The 21,155-nt window shown below is 43.0% G+C and overlaps 1 protein-coding gene across 3 annotated transcripts in view; it reads left to right on the forward strand.

Annotated features, from left to right (window-relative positions):
- Window positions 1–21,155, forward strand: part of itprid2 (ITPR interacting domain containing 2) — a 285,956-nt gene that overhangs the window by 225,093 nt on the left and 39,708 nt on the right. For all 3 annotated transcript variants that reach the window (XM_028806206.2, XM_028806207.2, XM_028806209.2), the window contains 2 exons: window positions 2,375–2,417; window positions 21,041–21,117. In XM_028806206.2, the coding sequence (XP_028662039.2) occupies window positions 2,375–2,417; window positions 21,041–21,117 (120 nt within the window). The remainder of the gene's footprint in view (window positions 1–2,374; window positions 2,418–21,040; window positions 21,118–21,155) is intronic.

Raw genomic sequence — 21,155 nt, forward strand, 5'->3', positions numbered from 1 at the left:
TGCAAATCGCCTCAACTCTTGCTGGCCATAAAACAGCACAACTTTACTGACAAGGCCACGCATAGCAGATGCCACGGTAAGTGAGGCTGACTGCTAAAGGGTGGAAATTTTCATATTGCCCACCTGTGTGCTTATTAGTATACCAGTAACGGCGCACTGCTATAACGACAACGTGCAGTGAATCCACTTGACGTGAGCATTCCTAGTTTTCCTCCTCTTTCTCCGTACGTTTAGCATTCGTTTGCTCAGAGGTTGATGCGCTTGCTGCTTCCTGAGCAGCTCTTCTTTTCTCCACCCTAGCGGCCCGCTTCTTCTCTTCTTTCGTTGGCATCTTTTTGCGTTAAAACTGATTAAGTCAGTGTCTGTACGTTTTCTTTCATTTTTCACTTAAGCTGGCACTTAAGTCTTCATATCTTAAATCATTCTTGAAGCAGATTGAAGAGGTAGGGGAAGTGACGGCGAAGGTGGTAGGGATGAGAACAGCGCCCGTACGCATGTGCCGCCCTGCTGGCTGCTGCCAAGAGTTGATTAGACAATAACATAAAGTAAAAAAAGGAATAACCTTGGAGGTCAATCCTTGCCCTGAAAGCGGATAGTAGAAGTCACGTAGTATATCTTCTTCATTTGGCTGCTCCCGTTAGGGGTCGCCACAGCGGATCATCTTCTTCCATTCCTTTTCTGTCTTCTCCATCTTGTTCTGTCACACCCATCACCTGCATGTCCTCTCTCACCACATCCATAAACCTTCTCTTAGGTCTTCCTCTCCTCCTCTTCCCTGGCAGCTCTATCCTTAGCACCCTGCTCCCAATCTACCCATCATCTCTCCTCTGCACATGTCCAAACCAACGCAATCTCGCCTCTGTGACTGTCTCCCAACCATCCAACCTGCGCTGAACCTCTAATGTCCTCATTTCTAATCCTGTCCATCCTCGTCACACCCAATGCAAATCTTAGCATCTTTAACTGTGCCACCTCCAGCTCTGTCTCCTGTGCCACCGTCTCCAGCCCATATAACATAGCTGGTCTCACTACCGTCCTGTAGACCTTCCCTTTCACACTTGCTGGTACCCGTCTGACACAAATCACTCCTGACACTCTTCTCCACCCACTCCACCCTGCCTGCACTCTTCTACCTCTCTTCCACTCTCCCCGTTACTCTGTAGTATGTGTACCAAATTTCAGGTCAGCCAGTCAAATGGTTTGCAAGCTATAAGTGATTTTAAATCCTGGACGGACAAATGGCCTGCCATGGTAGCGTATTATAGAAGAAGATACTTTAATTCTTTGCTCTCCATAAAAACATGATTGAATTTTTTTTATCTTCAATCATTACAAAACACAGGGTAAGTGGCATCTCATTTTCTTACCTGCTTTTCCTGGTAAGAGTAGAGGTTAGCAGGCTAATCAGGTCACCATAGGTCTTCAGCAGATTCCAGCTCATCCTGGGAAATTCCCAGGTGTTCCTAAGCTAGCCAGGATCTTCTCCCAGTTGGATTTGCCCGAAGCAGGTCTAGGAGGAGGCATCTTTACTACGCGCCCAAACCACCTAAGCTGGCTCCCCATCAAACCAGAGGAGCAGTAGCTCCACTGGGAGGCCCACCAGAATCGCTGAGGCTTTGTGCCCTGTCACCTAATATATCATTTTTTGGTGGAGTTGTCCTAGAACACACTGCACAAAACGTAATATATGAAACTATGACTTGTGCCCATTATAGGGTAGCCTGTATAAAGTAAGAATAACTTAGGTCGGGCAGACGTTTTGGAGATCTGGCAGAGACTGGATCCATTAGTCCCACTGTGTTCAAAGTATAACACCATTTTTAATTGATGGGGTAGGTGTAAGATGTGAGAAGCGTCTGCCGTGTCCATTCCAAGTTTATCCAAGTATTCAGGCTGACTGTTGTGGGTTTATCAGTGACAGCTGTGGCAGATCAGTCATAGGTAGCCAGTGCAGCATCTTTTTCTTGACAATTAACTATTGAAGGAATACTAGGACTGGTGTGGTACAAACAGTTATGTGACCTCAAACTGTATACTTGGAGGTGCTTTCTTCTACATAACAGAGAACTACTTCTTCTTTCGGCTGCTCCCATTAGGAGTTGCCACAGCGGATCATCTTCCATATCTTCCTATCTTCTGCATCTTGCTCTGTCACCCCCATCACCTGCATGTCCACTCTTTCTCTCTCCACATCCATAAACCTTTTCTTAGACCTTCATCTCCTCCTCTTTCCTGGCAGCTCTATCCTTAGCACCCTTCTCCCAATATACCCAGCATCTCTCCACTGCACATGTCCAAACCAACTCCATCTTACTTTGCAAATAAGAAAGGACTGCATAACAGAGGACTAAACTTGTGTTATTTTTGTTTGCAGGTTCAGAGCAACGAAGGTGGACCAGCTGCCGGAGGTAAAAATGGTAAGGAAGACAACGTACACTTCATGTTTTCACCATCTCCTTTGTCTTTGTCCTTGGTGTCCTTACACAGAACATACAACTCGTGTTGTGTTTTGTTCCATCTTTGTTAGCACATGTTGGGTGCTTTTAAGCTTTTTTTTAATCAACCCCCACTTAACTTCCTTGAGAAATTCCGTTTTCATGTGAAGTGGAACGCTGGCTTTTGTTAAAAGAATTCTAAAAGCACCGTTGGCATGCGGATGCCTTTTCAGAACCTGCTCGCCTGGTTAAATTCACATTGATGCTCTCCACAAGTGTCAGCTTTATATGGACATGAAATCACTGAAGTGCCGAGCACCACAAGGCAGCAGTGGGGCTCGTCTATGAGGTTTTATTTACTTTGGAACGGCAGGGTTTGACGTGTCAATTACTGGCCTGTGATGTTCCACAGTTTATAACATTGGAAGCTGCCTCCGTGAAATATGTGCATTCCTGAGGTAAGTACTTCGGGAGCCCGGATCACGCTGAACAAAGCAGGGCTCATCCACCGCAGTCGTCTGAGCACGTGATCCAGGACGGCGTTTTCTAACGCCATTTGAAGATCGGTGCCTTGTTTGTCTTTTTGATATTCCACACTCTTGGCTTTTCGAGTTGGGGTGGTGGGTTTGGAACTTTTGGGGGGGGGGGGGGATTTAACACATTAAAGACTGAGTGGCTTGGCTTCACTTTTTGATGATTTTTGCAAGAGGCTGCTTCGTATTTGGCTGTTTTTTTGTTTTTTTTTTGGTAAACCACATTGAGCTGTGCAGTTGACTTTCAGAGCCTGAATATCCGGCTAGGAGACCCGTCTTGTTTGCACGATAAACAACAACAACATTTATTTCTACAGCATATTTTTATACAAATAAAGTCACTCAAAGTGCTTTACATGATGAAGAAAAAGAAAAAAGACAAAATAAGAATTAAAATTAGGGAACATTAATTAACATACAATAAAAGTACGGGCCGATGGCCAGGGAGGACAGAAAAAAAACTCCAAGACGGCTGGAGAAAAAAAAACAAAATCTGCAGGGGGTCTGAGGCCACGAGACCACCCAGCCCCCTCTAGGCATTCTACCTAACATAATTGACCTCATTGTATTCGGGGTTCTCATGGAAGAACTTGATGATGGTCATGTGAACTTCTGGCCTTTAATCCATCAATGGAGGGACATCATGGTGCTTTGATCAGGTGGTGGTGGTGGTGGTGGTGCAGATCAACACCACAGAAAAACGGAAAAAGAACAGAAGAGAAAGTAGGGGTTAGTACGGATTTTGGAGCCACCATGAATAATAATAATTAATTGAATATACAGAGCATCAGAATTAAACTAAAATGAAGCTGTGAGAAAGCCATGTTAAAGTAATGTGTTTTTAGCAGGTTTTTAACACTAGAATTACCAAAGCTTACGAGAAAACTCGTAAATCCGGCCCACCTTAAATCCACTCGCAAGGCGGGCGGCCTTCTGCTGTTATGCACCTCAAATCTGGAATAGCCGACCGATGGAAATTCACCAGGCTGATACGGTAGAGCACTTTAACACTAGAATTACCAAAGCTTACGAGAAAACTCGTAAATTTGGCCCACCTTAAATCCACTCGCACGTCTACACTCAGCGTCTTTTGTCTTGTAAATGTGTCGATAATCCCAAGCAGCCTGCTATACCATCCCTCCCACCGCCGGAGAAACTGCAAAAACCTCTGCCAGCCGAAGTCTTGTTTATCAGGGAGTCCGGTACCTAGGCTAAAAAATTTATCGTAATTCAGAACACGTGCATTTCACGTGTGTTATGTGTCTACAAAGATCTGTGTAAGTGTAGGATGACAGGAAATGTTGAACACATACAGTACCTAAAAGACCAACTTTTTCCATGTTTTAGTACTAACGACAAAACGTAGAAATTTAAGTGTATAATGTGTGAAGATCTTGGATCGAGGCCTCGCCGTGGCAGAAGGGCTTGCGCGGTCTAGTGATCCTCGGAAATATGTTGTCGGGAGCTACATGCTCCTGGTAGGGCTTCCCAAGGTAAACAGGTCTGAGATGAAGATCCAGACTAACTCGATCCTGAGACCCCATATGGAGTTAAATTAAGGATCGGCGTTTCCCTTGCCCAGGAAAGGGTACCCGGTGCCCCACCCTGGAGCCAGGCCCGGGGTGAGGGGCTCACTGACTGAACCTTCGACCACGGAGCCCAGCCAGGCTCAACCTCAATGGAGCGACATGGTTCCGCTCTCTTGTGGGGCCCACCACCTGCAAGAGAGGCCATAGGGTTCAGGTGCAATGTGATATGGGTGGTAGCCGAAGGCGGGAACTCTGGCGTTCTGACCCTCGGTTGCCGAAACTGGCTTTTGGCAGGCATCTGGTTAGGATGCCCCCTGGACACCTCCCTGGGGGGGTGGGGGGTGTTCCGGACATGCCCCACTTGGAGAAGATGTTGGGTCAGACCCAGGACACGCTAGAGGGATTATATCTCCCGGCTGGCCTTGGAATGCCTCGGGGTCCTCCTGGAGGAGGTGGCCGGGGAGAGGGAGGTCTGGGCTTCTCTGCTTAGGATGCTGCCCCCGCGACCCGACCTCAGATAAGCGGTGGATGATGGATGGATGAATGTGTGAAGACTGAAGTCCACATAGCAAATGAGCACTTTCACAAAAGATACAAGTATAACAAAACAAATGCGCTTTTTCACCCCAAGACTATAACCGAAGAAAAAGAAATCCGGTTAGTGTTGCTTATTATCTCAACAACAACAACATTTATTTCTATAGCACATTTTCATACAAAAAAGTAGCTCAATAATGAAGAAAAGAAAAATAAAAGACAAAATAAGAAATTTAAAATAAGACCTTAGTTAACATAGAAAAAGAGTAAGGTCTGATGGCCAGGGGGGACAGAAAAAACAAACAAAAAAAAACACCAGATGGCTGGAGAAAAAAATAAAATCTGCAGGGGTTCCAGGCCACGAGACCACCCAGTCCCCTCTGGGCAAAAGGGTATCTCGATGTCTTGGGTAGTACAGTGGTTAGAGCTGCTGACTTTTATTCAGAAGGTCCTGAGTTTGAGGTTTAACGTGTCCCAAAATAAACATTTTGAGTAGTGAGCGGCTCTTACTGTTTACTATTATAGAATAAAAATATACAGTACGTTTGATTTGAGTCTTTTTAACAGATGGTGTACATGTATGGTACTTGTAAAGGTTAGCATTTTTTTTTTAATTGAGTTTTATTCTCAGTCGCGTTCACGCTCACCCCGATCTGACACTGCCGGTTTTCAAATAAAGACGTGCTATAACAGAAGTGAACTCAGATTGGAGAAAGAGAACAGAAGCCCTCCCCGCAAGAAACGTCCACTCACATATAAGAACAACGCAGCTGCACCAGGCGTAAAGGTGAAAGATGGCACCGTTTGGATACAGGACGAGGTCCGGCGTCATCCTGCCAATCACCTGTCCTTCAAAGAAACCGCACGGCTTACAGAGCTCGCCAACGTATCGTGCAAACTCCTGTTTGTGATGGTCTTTACATAAGAAGCATGAAGGGATTGTGTTCAAAAAATGCTTTAGTTGCCTCACATTTTTATGCAATCATTTTGTTCACCCCACTGAATTAAAGCTGAAAGTCTGCACTTCAACTGCATCTGAGTTGTTTCATTTCAAATTCATTGTGGTAATGTACAGAAACAAAATTAGAAAAAAGTTGTCTCTGTCCAAATATTTATGGACCTAACTGTACATTGCAGGGTGGCTCAGTTAGTGATTTTATGTATTTACAAATACCGTATTGTTAAAGTAAACTTGTACACTACTGACGGTGTAGTTATACACACCCTAGGAAAGTGAATTAAATAGATTTGAATGTTCTATATATATGTAAGGGACAAATAAAGATCTGTTTTCTTATATAGTGCCTAGCTATAATGTAAAAAAAAAAAAAAAGTCTGTCTTTCTGTGTGTCTGTCCGCTTTTCATGAGAAAACTATTTAACGGATTTAGATCAGGTGTTTTTTTTTTTCTTTCTATAATTCGCTTGAACATTACGACTTCTCTCATTGCGCTACAAGTCATAGTTCGCTTGCAGGAGTGATATATTCGTGCTAATCCAAGACAGAGGCTGCGGGCCGAGGTGAGGGGGGAACCATGACATCAGGAGTGGGGAGCCCTAACTGTCCTGTTTCACTACTATGCGGATGGAGCCACAGGGGACAGCTAGTGTATTTACAGTATATACGTTAATGGGACAAATAGTGTGTGTTTGAACGGATATCCATCCATCCTTTATCCAACCCGCTATATCCTAACTACAGGGTCACAGGGGGGGTCTGCTGGAGCCAATCCCAGCCAATGCAGGGTGCAAGGCAGGAAATAAACCCTGGGCAGGGCGCCAGCCCACCACAGGGCGCACACACTAGGGACAATTTAGAATTGCCAGTGCACCTAACCTGCATGTATTTGGACTGTGGGAGGATACCCACGCAGACACGGGGGGAGAACATGCAAAGCGAACCCAGGTCTCCTTACTGCGAAGCAGCAGAACTACCCACTGTGCCACCGTGCCGCCTTGAACTGATATGCATGTATAAAATGTCCTCCGAGTAGTCCGACTCCTTCACTCTTTACACATTTTGTTTTATTGCAGCTTTTTTGCTAAAGCCATTTCAGGTTTTTTTTTTTTTTTTTCTTTCATAAAATGAAATCCATAGATTTTTTTTTTTGTTTTTATAAATACATTTATCTAATCTAGCTTTTTTTTTTTTTTTTTTTTAATTTGTCCCCAGGGTGATATTTGGCTTTTTATGGAAGCTCTTTAGATAAGTAAATACATACATAGAGTGTGTGTATTTATATTTATCTACAGTATGTCTCAACTATTGAAATCGTAATAAATTTGAAATGCAGAGTCGGCGGTTTCGTTTTGCAGACATGCTCGCCCAAACCTCCCCAGCCCCAGCCCGGCACGTCAATCAGCGAGTTTCTCTCACCTTGGAGGTTTCGTTTTGCCGATGTGCTCACCTCGCTTGTGTATTAGTGGCTAACTTTGTCTTTCCTCGCCAGTTTCACTTTGGCCACAGCGTCGCTTTCTTTCAGCTTTATGCTGCAGCCTCGTACTTCTTTCTTCTTCCATCTCGTTAACTTCAGGCTACCTTGCCTACTCTTTGAGCTTCATTGCCGTAGCTTTGCACTTCCCGGCCGGACTGACACACACACGTACTCTTCCACGTGTAATCGTTTATATGTAAGATAGTGAATGTGATGAAACAGAAGTTAAAAATCTTGTGTATTAAAATAAAGTAACAATGCACAACACCAGCAAACTTTGTACCAAAAGGTTTAAAAACCGATTTAGTGACGAAGCTCCTGTTGCCCTATTTGCCCCCGGATGAACAGCACAGAATAAAACTTCCATCCATCCATTTTCCAACCCGCTGAATCCGAACACAGGGTCACGGGGGTCTGCTGGAGCCAATCCCAGCCAACACAGGGCACAAGGCAGGAACCAATCCCGGGCAGGGTGCCAAGACACACACAAACACACCCACACACCAAGCACACACTAGGGCCAATTTAGAATCGCCAATCCACCTAACCTGCATGTCTTTGGACTGTGGGAGGAAACCCACGCAGACACGGGGAGAACATGCAAACTCCACGCAGGGAGGACCCGGGAAGCGAACCCAGGTCCCCAGGTCTCCCAACTGCGAGGCAGCAGCGTTACCCACTGCGCCACCGTGCCGCCCGAATAAAACTTTCCCACAGATAAAAGTAATTACTGATACCCGTCTTGATGCGTTTATCGTTATTGTTGCATTCCTAATTCAAACACAACCATTCACAGTATAATTTACTAGCCATGGCATGGCACTAGACATGTCACAGACATGTATTAGAATGAATACATTTTTGATATATCTTGCCCTCTCGTGTTTAAACGTCTTTTTCCCTCGTGTGTGTCCTTGTAAAGCCTGCATCTCAGACTCTGCCATTATTTACGAGGCAACTTTCTAACCTCCTTTCCAGTGTTTTTTACTTGCCGTTTTTGAAGGCGACTCTCTCGGAGTGCTCCTGTTAGAGAGATGTCAATAATTAAGAGACATGGCTCACATTTCAAGGTACACCTCCAAGTATGCACGAGAGCATATAAAGTCATAAGAAAAAGTTTGGGAACCCCTCTTAATTCTTTGGATTTTTGTTTCTCATTGGCTGAGCTTTCAAAGTAGCAACTTCCTTTTAATATCTGACATGCCTTATGGACACAGTAGGATTTCAGCAGTGACATTAAGTTTATTGGATTAACAAAAAATATGCATCATAACAAAATTAGAGAGGTGCATAAATGTGGGCACCCCAACAGAGATATGACATCAATACTTAGTTGAGCCTCCTTTTGTCCTCTAGACGCTGTCCTCCTATAGCCTCTGATGAGTGTCTGATTCTGGATGGAGGTATTTCTGACCATTCTTCATACAAAATCTCTCCACTTCAGTTCAGTTTGATGGACAGCCTGCTTCAAACCATCCCATAGATTGTCGATGATATTCAAGTCAGGGGACTGTGACGGCCATTCCAGAACATTGTACTTCTCCCTCTGCATGAATGCCTTTGTAGATTTCCAACTGTGTTTTGGGTCATTGTCTTGTTGGAATATTCAACCCCTGCGTAACTTCAACTTTGTGACTGATGCTTGAACATTATCCTGAAGAATTTGTTGATATTGGGTTGAATTCATGCGACCCTCGACTTTAACAAGGGCCCCAGTCCCTGAACTAGCCACACAGCCCCACAGCATGATGGAACCTCCACCACATGTGACAGGAGGTAGCAGGTGTTTATCTTGGAATGCGGTGTTCTTCTTTCGCCATGCAAAGCGCTTTTTGTTCTGACCAAATAACTCCATTTTTGTCTCATCAGTCCAAAGCACTTTGTTCCAAAATGAATCTGGCTTGTCTAAATGAGCATTGGCATACAACAAGCGACTCTGTTTGTGGTGTGAGTGCAGAAAGGGCTTCTTTCTCATCACCCTGCCATACAGATGTTCTTTGTGCAAATTGCCCTGAATTATAGAATGATGTACAGATACACCATCTACAGCCAGATGTTCTTGCAGGTCTTTGGAGGTGATCTGTGGTTGTCTGTCACCATTCTCACAATCCTGCTCATATGCAGCTCCTGTATTTTTTCTTGGCCTGTCAGACCTGCTGGGTTTAACAGCAACTGTGCCTGTGGCCTTCCATTTCCTGATTCCATTCCTTACAGTTACAGAAACTGACAGTTTAAACCTCTGAGATGGCTTTTTGTAGCCTTCCCCTAAACCAGGAGACTCAACAATCTTTGTTTTCAGATCTTTGGAGAGTTGCTTTGAGGATCCCATGCTGTCACTCTTCAGAGGAGAGTCAAAGGGAAGGAAGCACAACTTGTAATTGACCACCTTAAATACCTTTATATCACATGATGGACACACCTGTCTATGAAGGTCAAGGCGTAACGAGCTCATCACACCAAGTAATCAGCATTGAGCAGTGACAGGCATTCAAATCAGCACAATGACAAGGGGACCCACATTTTTGCACAGCCAGTATTTCACATTTGATTTAATTTCATACAACTAAGTACTGCGTCACTAAAAATCTTTGTTCGGAAAACACCGCAGTACTCACATATTCCTAGGAAATGAAAGACATACCACTGTTATCTTTTTTGTTGAAAGTAGAATGAATTATTATGCAGGCTGAGAGGGCTTCCCAAACTTTTTCATATGACTGTATTATGGGATGTTAAAAAAGCGAAAAAGATGCACGTGTACCACAGTAGTTATTTCCGCATAGAGTGACATTTGTTTGTAATAATTAAGAGTCAGTAGTGTCCTGAATTAATAAGAAGTGTGCGTTAATGACCAGAGGTGGGTTCGTTTGCATTTTACTTGTATGTTTTCTTATACGTTAAGATGCAAGGCTGTTTAAAGTGTACTGTTTCTTGTTTATATGTTGAGAATGTGCCTTAGTGTTGTTTACATGCAGCAATATGATTTAATAATAGTTTATGGTATTACATCAATGTACTTTACTGTAAGTTTGTTAATACTATTTGCTGATACTTTATTGATTTGGATTCCATACTGCCGATAAGCTAGTGCCTAATTTGAGTAATACTGCCATCTAGTGGACTTTGTGTAATTTACCAATAAGTTTTATGTATTCTTTTTTTATTGTAGACCACACATGTACACCTGTGTTTGAATAGGTGTGTATCTTCAAATAAGTCAATTTCATTCTGAGCTGCTGTGTTTAATTCTCTGAATCATTTACCAGTGTCCTGACCGACACTCCGGAGTGAACACTAAGTCATGAACACACTACAGATACAGTAGTCCTTTTCTACAGCTCCATTTGCCATTACTCTTCCTCATGTGTCTCACACTTGCAGTTCCTCTTTCATCATTTTGGCAAAGTTAAACTGACCAATTGCACCAAAGACCCATTGACCAATCAGATTGCTCAGAGAGACCGGGCACACAGACTTTAGGGTTTTACTATATAGTAGATGAATGTTTCTGTAATTTGTTGACTTGCTTTGTGACTCTTGCACCCAGGCTTGCATGCATCTTGTGGTTTTTCTGTCCCACGTTCCCAGAAAGCTGCAGCATTTCCAGACACCACATTGAAGGCTCTGACGCTGCTGAAATTATTCTTAACTCCCGTGGATGGAAACGAGCCATGTCGCAATGGAAGTGCATTTGTAGAATAGACTATAGAATCGATACCATGTAAAATGAGTACAGTGGTGCCTTGGTTTGCGAGTATAATTCACTCTGGAAACGCACTTATAATCCAAAGCCCTCATATATCAAAGTGAATTTCCTCACAAGAAATAATGGACACTCGGATGATTCGTTCCACAACCCAAAAATATTCATATAAAAATGATTAATATAAAATATAAAGTAAACATACATAAAACATATTAAACTGGACTTTACCGTTGAAAAGAATCGTTACACACACGTGGTCACAATGCTTTAGTATACAGTATACCCTCATACGGATGTTGAGTATACAAGTGAGGGATGCCAACTAAGACCAAGCATACCAGACAATTACCCACAATACCGCAGCGAGAGAGAGAGAACCACTATCTGTTCAGTTGTGATCACGTAACACTCGGCAGACGAAGCGTATACTGTCGGGTTTTCAAGATACCAAAACTTTATTTGAATACAGGCGGAACAAACATGAGCGAAAGAGAGGAATCTCTTTCAGGAGCGATCCGGATGCACTGTCAAAACCAGTCGCCACAGCTCTGCATCTCGATCAAAAGAACATAAAAATCTTCCTCCTCAAAGGGGCCTGGTGGCTCGGAAGCCCCAACCGGAGCAGAGGATGTCTGGGGGCAGAGAGACAAGGCCGTGCGACACTAAGACAGGCGCGGCGCAGTCTTTTAAACGTTCAATCATTTCCGTTCCATGCGGCACGGCAGCAGGCTAGCAGCTGATCCCTCAAAGACGAGATGAAAAGCTGTGTTTGTTTCCTATTATATCACTGTTTAAGAGGGGGTTTCGGAGGAGCCCCTCCATACTACTCGTATTGCAAGATCTGGCTCGTTTATCAAGTAAAATTTATTAATTTTCGCTCCATCTTGCAAAGACACTTGCAGACCAAGTTACTCGCAATCCAAGGTTTTATTGTATTGATGCTCATCGATACTTTTGGTTCTAGACTGGCACATCTTCTGCCTTCATGCAATTTTAGTCTGAATTAAAACTTTAATAGAAAGCCTTGAAATATTTGAACTATTTTAGGCTTTGTATGTACGTGTTTGTCAGTGTCCATGTCTTCTAATGGTATAGCACCCCCTCTATTTTGCACTCTTTGCATAGAGGATATGCTGTCTCGGACCGTCGATGCCCTTTTTCATTTGTGTTAAAATCTAAACTCAGTGTTTTGCATTTATTCAACTTTAATAACCCTGTGACTGAGATCCACCGCTTGTCTGTGAGCTTCAGTGAGCACCGAGTCCCAGAAGGCCTTGGGTTATCAAAATAGAAACGGCAGAGTCATTTCAAGTTCAAAGTTTTATTTGCCATTTACAACAAGTACACTGGACTTATTTGTTCTTGTTCTCTCAGTAACTGATAAGTAAAAAGCAACAAAGAGTTCATGAGAACTGCCTGAAGAGGACCAACTGTCATGTATATTACAGCATGTAGTGTGGGAAAACTGCGCACAAGAGCGAGCAGAACATAATGAACCGGTGACACGCAGCGTTAATGAGAACTGTGAGTGACGGTCACCACACTTGGAGCCAGCCATTCATGGCACCTGCATCTTAGAGCTGACAGAGTTTCAAAACGCTGTAATAGTAGGATGAGAATTCTGTTTTATGGTGTAGGTTTTGTTTTGGTGGGGGTCATGGAAATCTGTCAGGTTTAAGACGCTGAATTCTTTGATTTGTCTCCTTTGTCATTTGACATTCCAGATGCCTATGAAATCTAATCTCTGCAGTAAATAAAAACATATGCCCGTATCTCTTTAGAGTGCCTTCCATAATGTTTGGGATAAAGACGCATTTTTCCTTAATTCCCCACTTAAAATTACAAATAAAAAAAAATTCAGACATCGTGATTAAAGTGTAGAGTGCAGACTTTTATTTAAGGGGACTTGAGCACAATTCAGTCACACAACACTTTTTCTACACAGTCCCCCATTTCAACAACAACATTTATTTCTAAAGCACATTTTCATACAAATAATGTAGCTCAAAGTGCTTTACATGATGAAGAAAATGAAAATAAAAGACAAAGTAAGAATTAAAATAAAACAACATTAATTAACATAGAATAAGAGTAAGGTCCGATGGCCAGGACAAGGATTTCAGGGCACCGTAGTGTTTGGACACAACAATGGCAGGTCTATTAAAGCCATTGTCATATTTAGTTGTTTGTCGCATATCCCAGTATGCAATGACTCCGTGAAGTCTGCGATTCATAGACATCACCAGGTGTGGAGGTCTTTTCTCTGGTGATGCTCCGCCAAGCCTCTAATGCAGCCATCTTCAGCTCCTGCTTGTTTCAGGGGGCTTGTTCCCTAAAGTTTTCACTTCATGCTCAGTCAGGCTTAAATCGGGTGACTGGCTTCGCCATACAAGAATTTTCCATTTTGCAGCTTTGATAAACTCCTGTGTGTCCTCAGCAGTGTGTTTGGCTCATTATCTTGTGGTAGGACGAAGCTCCGTCCATTGAGTTTGGAGGCCTTTACTGGAACTTGAGCAGATCAGATGTTTCTACACACCTCAGAATTCATTGTGCCATCAGCAGTTCCATCATCAATGAAGAGAAGTGTGCCAGGACCGGTGGCAGCCATCCATGCCCAAGACAGAACACCCCCAGCACCGCCATGTTCAACAGATGAGGTGGTCTGCTTTGGATCTCGGGCAGTTCCCTGTGGTCTCCACACTTTGCTCTCTCCATCACTCTGAGGAGGTTCATCTTTGTCTCCTCGGTCCACAAGACCTTTTCCCAGAATCTGCAGGCTCTTTGAAGTCCTTTGTCACAAGCTGTAATCTGGCAATCCTGTGTTTGTGGTCCTCATCTTGCAGTGTGTTTTTATTCATGAAGTCTTATGCTGATAGTCATCTCTAACACACACACATCGGTCCCCTGAAGACTGTGTATGATCTTTCACACAGGTGTTTGGGGCTTTTTCTTGACCATAGTGAGGGTTCTTCTGTCTTCAGCAGTGGAGGTCTTCCTTGGCCCACCATTCCTTTTGTGATTACTGAGCCCACCAGTGTGTTCGTTCTTTCTTCGTGATATTCCAGACAGTTGATTTCGGTCATCCTAAGGTCTTGCTGATGTCTTCAGTGGTTCCATTGTTGACTTCTTTGGCTTTCATTGGCTCAGCTCTCATCCTTATGTTGAACAATGGTGACTACAGACTCTAAAGGGTAGAAGCAAGCCAGAGAATTTTATGAAGCAATGAAACCCACTTGAGGAATCACAAACACGTGCGACGCCAACTGTTCCAGATATCATGGTGCCCTGAAATGGGGCAACCGTGTAGAATTAAGTGTTGTGTGACCGAAATGTCTGCAAATTCCTTGAAATAAGTCTACAGTGAGAACTTTAGTTGTGATGTCTGAATTGATTTGTGATTTTTAAAATGTGGAGTGATTGTAGGACTCGTGAGTGACCTCCCCTCAACTTTCTCATATACTCTGACGTAGTCATTCATATGGGTTAACCGAAAAAAATGGTCCTATTATATGTATAGGTATAAGATGTTGTTCATGATCATTTTATGATTTCTTGCTACCATATTAATTTTCAGGTAAAGTACCACTTCTGGTTAGCGGAAGTGGCCCAAAAGTTGATGGAAACAGTGGGTATAGAAAGGAATCTCCCTGCCCCCTTCGAAATATTCCCATTTTTTTTTTGCTTTGCAGCCTTAAATGAAAACACGCAATCCAATATTTTTCCATCTTTACTTACTCAATGCAATCTATAACATCCAAGTGAAAGATATCACAGATATAGTTCAGAAAAATTATAAAAAAAATCAAAAACAAGACCTACTGAGATTAATAAAGGACCCCCCACTCAGGTGTAAGTGCCCACCATTTCCATTGCAGACCATGGTTACTGGCTTCCTTCCACCTGTGATCAATTGTAATCGATGTGATTAGTGAAGCGGTTTCTGGAGCATTCATTAATAATAATAATAATAATAATACATTTTATTTATATAGCACCCTTCCCATGCTCGGGGCGCTTGCTTGGTAGTTCCCTTTCCCATTACCTTGCTTCGTAGTGCAACTGACAGCAATTAACTGACTATGGGTGGCAGGCCACTTTCAAAAGATCTCACAGAAAAAGTTGTGGACAGGCATAAGGTAGGAGATGGAGATAAAAAACATCTCAAAGGCTTTATCAATCCCAAGGAGCCTAGTAAAGTCCATCATAAAGAATTGTTTGGTACTACTAGGACCCTCCCTGAATCCTCCAAACTGGATGAGAAGAGCAAGGAGGAAACTGGTAAGAGAGGCTACTGAGAGGCCAATGGCCACTTTGAAGGAGTTACAGGAATTAATGGCAAGGAGTGGTCATTAATGGTGTGCATGTGACAATAATTTCACAAGCGCTCCACAATGGTGGCTTGTTCGGGTCGCGTTTCTCAAGGAAGGCCACATTAAGGCTCGTTTGAGCTTTCCCAGAATGCACTCTGAAGATTCTGATGCCAAGTGGAAAAAGGTTTTATGGTCAGATGAGACCAAAATCAAACTATTTGGCCCCAATGCCAAACAGTACACCAATACAGCTCACCATCCACAACACACCATACCTACAGTAAAGCATGGAGGGGGCAGCATCCTGTTGTGGGGGGGCTGGGGGCTCTCATTGGGGTAGAAGGAAAAATGGATGGGGCAAAAAACCATCAAATTCTTGAGGAAAACCTGCTACCCTCTGCCAGAAAGTTGAAGATGGGCAGAATGTTCACCTTTCAACACAACGACCCGAAGCACACAGCAAAATGGATCACACAGTAGCTGAAGGAGAAAAAAGTGAATGTCCTGGTGTGGCCAGTCAGAGCCCAGACCTAAATCACAGTGAAAATCTGTGGAAAGATCTGAAGATAGCAGACCACCAATGCTCACCATCCAATGTGACTGAACTTGAACAGTTAAACTGTAAAGAAGAGTAGGGGGCAAATATTGAGTGGGCTCAATCAAGGTGTGCAAAGCTGATCGAGAAGAATCCCAACAGATTCAAGGCTGTCATTAAAGCAAAAGGGGGGTCAACAAAATGACATTGACATTGGGGGGGGGTCCTTTATTAATCTCAGTAGGTCTTGTTTTTGATTTTTTTTTATAATTCTTCTGAACTGTAGCTGTGATATCTTTCACTTGGATGTTAGAGGTTGCATTGAGTAAGTAAAGCTGGGAAGAAATATTAGTTTGTGTGTTTACATGTATGGCTGTAAAGCAAAAAAAAATGGGAATATTTCTAAGGGGGGGATTCTTTTCTATACCCACTGTATGTATGCAAAATTTGGTTGACCTCAGTCAAATCATTCTCAGGTTATCGTGTTTATGCACACACACCCACACACACACAGACATAATTCCAAAAATGGTATTTTTGGATTTGGGGAGGTCTAAACTGTTGATTTATCAAAATCTGAAGTTTGAATTTTTGGACGATTACTAAACTTTCCCCATACTTCGTATACGAGAAAGTAAAATGTGTCTTTGTCCCCAACAGTATGGCAGGCACTGTGAATACATGTTTATATGGGGTGGTATACATTTTTGTGTGCTTACAGATGTGAATGTCTGTGTGTGAACTGTGCATACAGGAAGTATTCAGCCGCCTTCACTTTATTCCTTGTTGTGGCTTTTTAATGCTGTTTATTAAAAAATACAAAATGAAAAAAAGCCTTTTTTTTTTTTTTTTTTTTAAACACTAAAAAGGCTACAAGATGAAACAGAATTTTTGTATTAGTAAAGGTAAAATTGGAAATTTTAACACATTATATTACAATTCACATTGATTCGGAGTCTGTACATTTTGAACAACTCTGACTCCAGTAACCCAGAAACTGCTCCTGACGCCACCGCCCTGCTTTTACTATTAGTCTATTGATGTCTTTGAATGCCAGTTTAGAATCCGATTTTAACGAGGGCACCACTGATCCTTGTAGGTCAAAATCCCTGCCCCTACTTTTGGGCACCGCCCTCGTGGGGCATTGGATTGGTTTAGAATTGTGACACTCGGTGAGCCTTGTAATTGTTCCCACCCACTTTTAAGCAAAATTCCCTCCTGGTTGTCTCCAGCCGTATATGTTGCAGGTGTGGCTCCATGAGATTAGAGTGCCCTAGAGCTCAGACTTAATTTTCCAACACGACACAAGATTGGCTTAGGGGACGATTCTGGGAATGTTTCCCAATCAGAGTCCATACGTGAACCCAATCGAACATCTCCAGAGAGACCTGAAAATAAGTTGTCCGCCATCGTTCTCCATCCAGCCTGACAGAGCTTGAGAGGATCTGCAGAGAAGAATGGCAGAAAGTCCTCCAATCCAGGTGTGTGTGATGCTTGTTCACGTCAAACCCGAGAAGTGCCCAGGCTGACCTCGTATTAAGTCGAGGGTCTTCATACTTGAGATTCTTCAGTTTGTTTGTTTTAAATAAACTTGCAAAAAGTGCCTAAAATCCATCCATACATCCATTTTCCTACCCGCTGAATCCGAACACAGGGTCACGGGGGGGTCTGCTGGAGCCAATCCCAGCCAACACAGGGCACAAGGCAGGAACCAAACCCAAGTCGCTGGCTGGAAGAGCCTACTGGAGCCAGGGGTCGGTGAGGCAATCCAAACAGCGTAAGCAGGCAGAGAGAAGGTCAGCTGCAAGGAGGGCGATTCTCCTGTAGAGCGCCCATACGGGTATAGCAGGGGGAGTTGCCAGAGAAAAGAAGCGCCGGGTTTGTCATTTGTTTTAAAGACTGTTTCCTGTAGACGTTTTAACCTCGTTGTTTTAGAAGATTTTTCTATTTTTAACCTCCACGTTTCATTTTATGGATTATTTATTTAATGAAGACATTTTGAACTGCACTGTTGCACTTTGATTTTATTTTAATAAAAGCACTTTGCACTTGTTAACCATCCTCTTGCTCAATTGTTTATTGCCCCACTGTCTAGCTCATCGGTGACATTACCGATGGTGTTGGGTTCAAGGGCTCCCTAATAGAAGAGGAGCATGGAGCTGAACCCGCATCGTCACATTTGCGGGCAGGGTGCCTAAAATCCTTTCTTGTCATTCTGAGGGTATGATGATCTTTCCATTGTCTGAACTTGTGTAGTCCCTTTTTCAGGTTTAAGGTTTCTTCATGTAGTCATGTTTACACACGAGAACATGAAATTTGCCTTCTCAGTTGCATCTCATAACAGACAGAATGAAATAAAACAGACAAATAGAAACAAGAAAGGTTAAGGTAAGGCAGTTAGATAATACATATTTACACCAAAAAGAAAAGGTTACAGGATATACAGTGGTGTGAAAAACTATTTGCCCCCTTCCTGATTTCTTATTCTTTTGCATGTTTGTCACACAAAATGTTTCTGATCATCAAACACATTTAACCATTAGTCAAATATAACACAAGTAAACACAAAATGCAGTTTGTAAATGGTGGTTTTTATTATTTAGGGAGAAAAAAAAAACCAAACCTACATGGCCCTGTGTGAAAAAGTAATTGCCCCCTGAACCTAATAACTGGTTGGGCCACCCTTAGCAGCAATAACTGCAATCAAGCGTTTGCGATAACTTGCAATGAGTCTGTTACAGCGCTCTGGAGGAATTTTGGCCCACTCATCTTTGCAAAATTGTTGTAATTCAGCTTTATTTGAGGGTTTTCTAGCATGAACCGCCTTTTTAAGGTCATGCCATAGCATCTCAATTGGATTCAGGTCAGGACTTTGACTAGGCCACTCCAAAGTCTTCATTTTGTTTTTCTTCAGCCATTCAGAGGTGGATTTGCTGGTGTGTTTTGGGTCATTGTCCTGTTGCAGCACCCAAGATCGCTTCAGCTTGAGTTGACGAACAGATGGCCGGACATTCTCCTTCAGGATTTTTTGGTAGACAGTAGAATTCATGGTTCCATCTATCACAGCAAGCCTTCCAGGTCCTGAAGCAGCAAAACAACCCCAGACCATCACACTACCACCACCATATTTTACTGTTGGTATGATGTTCTTTTTCTGAAATGCTGTGTTCCTTTTACGCCAGATGTAACGGGACATTTGCCTTCCAAAAAGTTCAACTTTTGTCTCATCAGTCCACAAGGTATTTTCCCAAAAGTCTTGGCAATCATTGAGATGTTTCTTAGCAAAACTGAGACGAGCCCTAATGTTCTTTTTGCTTAACAGTGGTTTGCGTCTTGGAAATCTGCCATGCAGGCCGTTTTTGCCCAGTCTCTTTCTTATGGTGGAGTCGTGAACACTGACCTTAATTGAGGCAAGTGAGGCCTCCAGTTCTTTAGACGTTGTCCTGGGGTCTTTTGTGACCTCTTGGATGAGTCGTCTCTGAGCTCTTGGGGTAATTTTGGTCGGCCGGCCACTCCTGGGAAGGTTCACCACTGTTCCATGTTTTTGCCATTTGTGGATAATGGCTCTCACTGTGGTTCGCTGGAGTCCCAAAGCTTTAGAAATGGCTTTATAACCTTTACCAGATTGATAGATCTCAATTACTTCTGTTCTCATTTGTTCCTGAATTTCTTTGGATCTTGGCATGATGTCTAGCTTTTGAGGTGCTTTTGGTCTACTTCTCTGTGTCAGGCAGCTCCTATTTAAGTGATTTCTTGATTGAAACAGGTGTGGCAGTAATCAGGCCTGGGGGTGGCTACAGAAATTGAACTCAGCTGTGATACACCACAGTTAGGTTATTTTTTAACAAGGGGGCAATTACTTTTTCACACACGGCCATGTAGGTTTGGATTTTTTTTCTCCCTAAATAATAAAAACCATCATTTAAAAACTGCATTTTGTGTTTACTTGTGTTATATTTGACTAATGGTTAAATGTGTTTGATGATCAGAAACATTTTGTGTGACAAACATGCAAAAGAATAAGAAATCAGGAAGGGGGCAAATAGTTTTTCACACCACTGTATATATCAAAACCTTGATCATTATCTCCGATATTTCTTATTGGAAAGTCGTATGGCACTAGGAAGGAAGGAGTTTCTGGAGCGATTTGTGTGGGTTTTCAAAGCAACTCTCCTTCCTGATTTACTGAAGTTTAGTTCTACATGTAATGGATGTCTGTCATCAGTTGAGATGATTTTCAATTTCTTTAACATTGCCCTCTGACACACACTAGTCAAATCATCTACAGTACATCAGCCCCAATAACTTTAGCTGCACACTTCGAAATCTGCTTGATATTTTTTGAGTTTTGGTTTGTCAGACAATTAAACCAGGCAATGAAACTGAAAGTGATCACAGACTGTTCCTCGGGTCTCGGACCACGTACAAATCGGATTACGACCAAACAGTCCTGGTGGTTCCTGCCTTGCTATATGGTTGCGAGACATGGCTGTTATCCAGTGACCTGAGATGAAGACTGGACTCCTTCATGTGTGTCTCCTCAGAAAATCTTTGGGTCCCGTTGGTCTGACTTTGTTGTTGCTCATGGAGTCCCGAATGAGGCACATGACCTGCATTGTGAGGAAGCGTGAGATACGGCACTACGGCCATGTGGCGCATTTCCCCCAGGGTGATCCGGCTTGTAGGATCCTCATTGTTGGGGACCCAAGTGGCTGGACCAGACCAAGGGGTCACCCACATCACTCCTGGCTGCGGCAGAGAGAAGGTCATTTCTGGAGGGTGGGACTGGACCGTGTGTCTGCCCTTTTGCCAACAGGGATCCCGAGTTGTTTCATTGTGTGGTGGGTGCGGCGACGCACTGTACCAGTGCATGTTCCCCAACTTGTCTTGTTTGTCTTCATGCCATCATAAACCTGCCACACTTGAGGATAGAGAAGAATGTCTTTTTGTGCACTTTGGCCTTCTGGAACGTCCTGCAAAACATGAGAAATGACAATTATTTTCTTTTTCTCTCTTTAAAGAGCACTTGCAGAGGTCTACTAGTCAGCACTCGGATAGCAGTGGGTTCGCTGAAGACCCCTCAAGTAACCACCTTCAGGTATGACGTGTGCTTTATTTATTATCAAGAGTTCATTA

Source organism: Erpetoichthys calabaricus, chromosome 8 (assembly GCF_900747795.2).
Source record: "Erpetoichthys calabaricus chromosome 8, fErpCal1.3, whole genome shotgun sequence".
NCBI lineage: Eukaryota > Metazoa > Chordata > Cladistia > Polypteriformes > Polypteridae > Erpetoichthys > Erpetoichthys calabaricus.